The sequence below is a fragment of the Thamnophis elegans genome, chromosome 1 (assembly GCF_009769535.1).
Source record: "Thamnophis elegans isolate rThaEle1 chromosome 1, rThaEle1.pri, whole genome shotgun sequence".
Lineage (NCBI taxonomy): Eukaryota > Metazoa > Chordata > Lepidosauria > Squamata > Colubridae > Thamnophis > Thamnophis elegans.
In genome coordinates this window covers 56,173,688-56,180,117 of record NC_045541.1, presented here as the reverse complement: position 1 = coordinate 56,180,117, position 6,430 = coordinate 56,173,688, and the positions used below count along the sequence as shown (strand labels likewise).

The 6,430-nt window shown below is 44.2% G+C and overlaps 1 protein-coding gene across 1 annotated transcript; it reads left to right on the top strand.

Moving 5' to 3' along the window:
* Positions 1 to 310: 310 nt before the first annotated feature.
* On the top strand, positions 311 to 5,328 carry INHBB (inhibin subunit beta B). The gene is made up of 2 exons (XM_032232495.1): positions 311 to 722; positions 4,553 to 5,328. Exons 1-2 carry the CDS (start codon positions 311 to 313, stop codon positions 5,326 to 5,328), a joined length of 1,188 nt encoding a protein of 395 aa, XP_032088386.1.
* The last annotated feature ends 1,102 nt before the right edge of the window (positions 5,329 to 6,430 follow it).

The window sequence follows — 6,430 nt, the reverse complement described above, 5'->3', positions numbered from 1 at the left end:
GAAGCTACCCGCTGGCAAGTGACCGAGTGAGGCCGCGGGCGGACTCCGACTGCCCTGGGGGAAAGAGGCTTTCCCGATCAATCCTCCTCCTTCACCTCGCAACCTCTCCGCTGGAGCTCCTTCGTCTGGCCCGGTGTGCCCTCGCCGATTCGGACGCCGTTCTCGCCCAGATCGTGCCTTCGCTCCGCTTGGCACTCTTCTGTTGGGGCTTGCCTGTCGCTCTACCGACCGCCCTGAGCTCCGCGCGTCCGATCCGGCCGGCTCCCTGGCTCACCTCGCAACTTCCCGGCGGAACTGCACGGTGATCGGCATGGACGGGGCGGATCGGAAGGGGCCCCTGACCGCCTCGCTTCTGCTTCTGCTGGCGGAAGCGTGCTGGCTGATGCTTAGCGCCGGAGCTTCGCCGACGCCTCCCGGGGCAGCACCCCTGGACACTTGCACCTCCTGCGGCTTCCGCCGACCACCCGAAGAGCCCGGCGAAGTGGACGGCGATTTCCTGGAGGCCATCAAGAGGCATATTCTGAACCGCCTGCAGATGCGCGACCGGCCCAACATCACCCACGCCGTGCCCAAGGCGGCTCTGGTCACGGCGCTGCGCAAGCTGCACGCCGGCAAGTTGCGCGAGGACGGGCGCGTCGAGATCCCCAACCTGGACGGGCAGGCGAATGGGGGGCCCGCGGCCCACCAGCAGGTCTCCGAGATCATCAGCTTCGCCGAGACAGGTGGGTGGACCGCCCGTGCATCCCCCCCATGCACCTTTCCGCTTCGCCCTCTTGGCCCCGAGCATCCGTCGCCTCCGCCACGGAACGTCGGTCCAAGCATCTCGTCTCCCCCCCCTCCCCAAGCAATCCTGCAATCCCACCGCTTCCCTCTGGGGGCCGCCGGTCTTTCCTCCGCTTGCTTCCTGCTGCTGCTTCTCCCTTGCGGGGACCCCGTCTTCCCATCCTGTGCATTTCCTCCACACCGGTGCCGTCCTGGCTCGGCCTATCCATGCAACCCCATCCTTCTGCTTTGCGCTCCCTCACTTCCCCGTTTCCGACTGCTGCCACACCCGTCTTTATTTCTTCAGCATGTGGGCTAAGTTCTTGTCACACCTTTGTAACTCCTGCTCCGCTCTGATCTACCCTCTGCACCCAGGTGTTCCGCACCCCTCCATTCCCTCTCCACCCGTGGTTTCTGTCCCCTTGCTTAAGTTTGATCCTCTGTTTATTTGCAGTACTTGCTCCATTTAAATGGGTATGTAGGTAGGGGGCTAATAGGTGTGTACCTTAACCTTCTGTTATCTTGCCTACTGCAAAAATCCCGTCTATTTACCACCCGTCCTCCAGGCTCTGCTGATCAGGTCACTTTGTCATATTTCCCCCCACGGCTATAGGTTTATAAGGGCTACTGTCAGAAACCTGTGCTGTCCTCATGGCATAGAATAAATCTTTTACCATGCAGAACCCAATCACAATTTCTTCTGCTATGCATTGGTTCTTTTCTATATACCACTGAATGTTCCATATCCTGGTTTTTTGTTTTTAATCTTGTGTCATAAAGAATATCTGTCCTGAATCCATTCTCATCCTTCAAACGTCCCCTTGCCCCACCCGCCTTCCTGGCCATAGATTCTTCTCCTTTTGTGCCTGCTGTCAACTAGTAAAATGGAACTTGCTCTATTTTATTGACTTAATTTGCTCAGTAACCTTTCTAACTTTTTAGCTAACTTTCAACCTGCCTAGCACTTGAGTTTCTCCTGCTCCCTCTTCTTCTTCAGCCTCAGACAGGGTCTTCTGGGTATCCATCCACTCACTGACCTCTTATTTTCCTCACATAGATAGATACATACATACATACATACATACATACATACATACATACATACCGCATACACCTTTGGTGATTCCATCCACATCATTTTTGTATGCATCCTTTATTCTGCAAGACTTTCTACTTCCTATTCCATACGCATCCACTTGTGTATTCATTAAATCAGAGTATAAAGTTATGAATGAGTAAAAATTATCTGTTATTACCCTGTATTCTCACCCATTAATATTGCATTTGTGATAGCATTTAATCTATTTTCCTCTTCTCATTTCCCCAGTCACAACAATATCGCCTCATCTTGTGTTTCTTTCTCTGGTGTAATGTCCACCCTTTTCGCCTACTTCTGTACTTCTCTATGATTCTGTTGATCCTTCTATTTTAATAGCACCATGTCTATCCCACATCTCCAGTTTAGCTGCTCCAATTTGCTGAAGTTACCTTCTTGCATATCCAAGTGAGATTTTCTTACTGTTCTTCATAAACCATATCTGTCTATCTAACCCACCTTTCTCTGATAGTTTATGTTAACATTTCTGTATTCTACAGCTGCCAACTAGGAAAACCACCAGTGTAAATACCATTATCAAGTACGCTATTCCTTAGAAGTTAAGGAACTTGTCAATGAAAAGATGATAAACAAGCTTTCCTTTCCAGATAAATATACATGAATATTAAGCGAGTTCTAAGTAAGCAATGACTAACAGAGTCCTGTGTATGAGCTGAGTGTGATTATGACATGTGCTTCTAAATTAATTGCAACAGTGTTGTATTCATACCAAAAGTTCAAGAGTTCCTCAGAAGAGCAGGCATTGTAAAAAGGGTTCTTTTAAGATAAAAAGGTTGAAAATCATTATAATATATACAGGGCAGGAAGAGATAGAGGGATAAGTGAATGCATTCATTACCTGGGTGAGTAAAATAAGAGAAGGATTAAACTATTAAAATTTAGTCTTTTTTCTCTAGTGGAATTATAATTTTTAACCTGTTTATCATGGCATGTTATTGTTACCTTTAAAGGTTTGGTGCTGTTTGCTTGTGTTGGAACTACAGCTTTATGATAAATACACATTCAACACACTGTAGGATATTTTCTTCATCATGTTCCTGCAAAGTATAGACTAAGAAAATATATCCATCCCATACATTATCCTGTGTCATTGCAAGAACTAGGTCTAAAATATAAAGATTTGCAATTTGGCTTGACAATGCCAGGCACTAGGGCTTTTCTTTTCAACATACTGAACAATGTAGAATTGGATTGGAATGAATTGAAGCAGAATGAAGAATATTGAATAAACTTTGGAGCTGTGTGATCCTGTGCATATTTACTCAAAGGTAGACCTGCTGAGTTTCACATAGATGTGCCTAGGATTTCTAGGTCAGAGGTGTTTGGGTAATAGATTTGGTGCCAGCTTTTTCCATTTAGTGTCCATATTATAAATATGAACCAGAAGGCAGCAACCAGTTGCTCATGGCATCTGCTTTCCTGCTTTAATCTCAAAGAAAAGAAAACAGCAATGGCGTTATGTTGGATACAGAATTAATTCCACTGACATCAATGGGACTTGATTAGTCTTGACTAAGTTAACTCGGATTGATTTCAAGAACTACTCTAAGTATGACTAAGTGCAGATCTGTCACCCATTGGCTGCAGTGAAAACTTGCTTAATACCCAGAAAAAATGGTGTGGGACTTATAAACGATTAATGTCTAAAGTTCATCCTTTAGTTAAACGAAAGAGCTGCAAGGAGTACAAGAGGACTTGTTCTCTTTAAGTGTCCAGATGCCAAGTAAATAAATAAGACAGGCATCCTGTACCTTTAAGAATGGTGCAAAAGAGAATTTAAGGTGGCAGGAGAAGATATATCTTTGGGCACAATGATGACAAATGCAACTGTCCTGTCATTTCAGCTATTACTAATGTAAACCCTTTGAGCTACTGGTAGGTAAGGCTCATATTACTGAATAATAACTCGCCTCACCCCAGCCCTCTAAAAGCTAAAATGTCAAGGAGATAGTTGTGCTAGAAGGTTTTCTCTTGACACTTTTATGTCTTAATATTATTATACAAAGGAACATGCTTCTATTTGCAATCTGGAACAATCAAAATCAGACACTTTTACAATCCCAGTAAGAATTTGCTTTGGTCAAGTGGACAAATTCAGCAAGTCCTCGCATTTCCCAAGAATTATAGAGCTACTGGGTGAGTTTACAGTGCATCTAAATTGTAACCAAATCCTTTCCCCGAAGGAAAAAAAAAACTGTTCCCTGATTGTTAACAATTTGTGCTTTCTGGGAAGATTATACAGGAGGGGTGCCTGTGCCAGGCCAACACTTTAAAAAAAACCAATTAGCACTTATCCAGGTGCTCTGAGTTTCTTTCATGACTTTCCATCTATCTGAACTTAATTGCTTATACACTGATTTCTAAGGATCTGGCTTCCCCACCCCCTCTCCTTATATACCCTTATTAGTTTCTCTCTGGGAATTTACTTTATAATGGCTTTCTAGTACTGATTCAGCCACTGAACTACTTTGCAATCTATAGCTGATGGTGTATATTTTCCCCTCCCTCTTTTCAGTTTAGCCATTTATGTATATTGTTTGTGGCACTTACTAATATTATGCATTTATTTTGATCTACGATTCGTTTTCTTTTTCTTTTCTTTCAGAAAACCTAACGCAAACATCAAGCATTAAAAAACATTAATGTTTTTCTCCCCCTTCCATTATTTTCCAGATGACCTGTCATCCTCTAGAATGCGCCTCTATTTCTTCATTTCTAATGAAGGCAATCAGAATCTGTTTGTGGTGCAAGCCAGTTTGTGGCTTTACTTGAAGCTGCTTCCCTACGTCTTGGAGAAAGGCAGCCGGCGAAAAGTAAGAGTCAAAGTGTATTTCCAAGACTCGGACACCAGCAACAAGTGGAATGTGGTTGAAAAGAAAGTTGATCTCAAAAGAAGTGGTTGGCACACATTTCCTATGACAGAAGCAATCCAAGCTCTGTTTGAGAAAGGAGAGAGAAGATTGAGTTTGGACATTCAGTGTGAAGGCTGTGAAGAGTATTCAGTGCTGCCAATTTATGTGGATTCTGGGGATGAATCCCACCGGCCTTTTTTAGTGGTGCAAGCCCGATTGGCTGACAACAAGCACAGGATTCGGAAAAGAGGTCTGGAATGCGATGGCCGGACCAATTTATGCTGCAGGCAAGAGTTTTACATTGACTTTAAGATCATCGGATGGACTGACTGGATCATAGCACCAGCGGGTTACTATGGGAATTACTGTGAAGGGAGCTGCCCAGCCTATTTGGCTGGAGTCCCGGGCTCAGCTTCCTCTTTTCACACAGCAGTCGTGAATCAGTACCGCATGCGAGGGCTGAACCCAGGCACCGTGAACTCCTGCTGCATTCCAACCAAACTTAGCACAATATCCATGCTGTACTTTGATGATGAATACAACATCGTGAAGAGGGACGTTCCCAATATGATTGTGGAAGAATGTGGCTGTGCCTGATCTGGAGAAGGGTGTTAGAAAGGAGCGGGGGTGGGGGCAGGGAAGGTGAGGGGGGAGTGAGAAGATTCCCCTACTGAATGGATTTAGATGCACTACTGCTCTTTTTCTTCCTTCTGGGCATGGATGTTTAAACCCTACTGCAGAGGCAACAGTGGCAAAGGCAGCAATAGCACTGAAAATACATATAAATATATATCAATTGCACTCTGTTGTCAGGACAGTGGCAGTCAATGCATCCTGGACACTAAAAGTATGCTACCACATATAAACTAATGCTTTCAAGTTACTTAATCCTACCTATATACCCAAAGACACAAGTGTGTGTGTGTGTGTGTGTGTGTGTGTGTGTGTATACACGTACATACACGTACATACACACATATTTACACATACTCTTATATACACATACACACAACGACATGAACGCACACACTGTGTGATCCAGTTTGGAGGAAGGCATTATGTAAAGGAGTTCAATGTCTGCTGGTGATATATGCATACAGACCAGTAGATTTTTTTCTCTGTCTCAGCCAGCCCTATGAAATGAAATGGTTTTTTTAAAAAAACAAATCCTACATGCTCAACAGACAAGCATTTCAGTGACCAAACAAGCAACCAACTACCATCATTTCTAAGGTCTAAATCGAAGCAGCAGGTTACCTGCTCTGTGCAAGATAAGTCCTTCTTCCTGATGGGAAGTGTAAGATATGCATATAGCACTTCCTGGAGAGAACACACTAATGAAACCAGTCTCTCTCTTAACTATATGTATGTATGTATGCATGCTTGTGTGTGCAAGAGAGAGAGAGAGAGGGAGAAACAGTACCATGGGATTAATATCGGAAATGGTAGCTGTATTCTTCTGAATGATAGATCAGCATGATTTTATGCTTTATTGGACATGCCATCCACGTGGACAATTATCCCTGTTATGTTGTCAAAAAAAAAAAGGACTTGGCCCTTCCTGTTCTAGTTTTGCTCATGGTCCGTACTACATTCACAAAAAGATTTGCAACATCAAAACCTGGAGTTAAAGTTCCATGCTTGGAGTAACAGTAAGATGACAATGGGAACAGCTGGAGAGGACAGAAGGAAAGAGAAG

Coding starts and splice junctions, on each gene's coding strand:
- INHBB (XM_032232495.1), top strand. CDS start 311: ATGGACGGGGCGGATCGGAAGGGGCCCCTGACCGCCTCGCTTCTGCTT. Junction 723..4,552: donor CATCAGCTTCGCCGAGACAG/GTGGGTGGACCG, acceptor ATTATTTTCCAG/ATGACCTGTCATCCTCTAGA.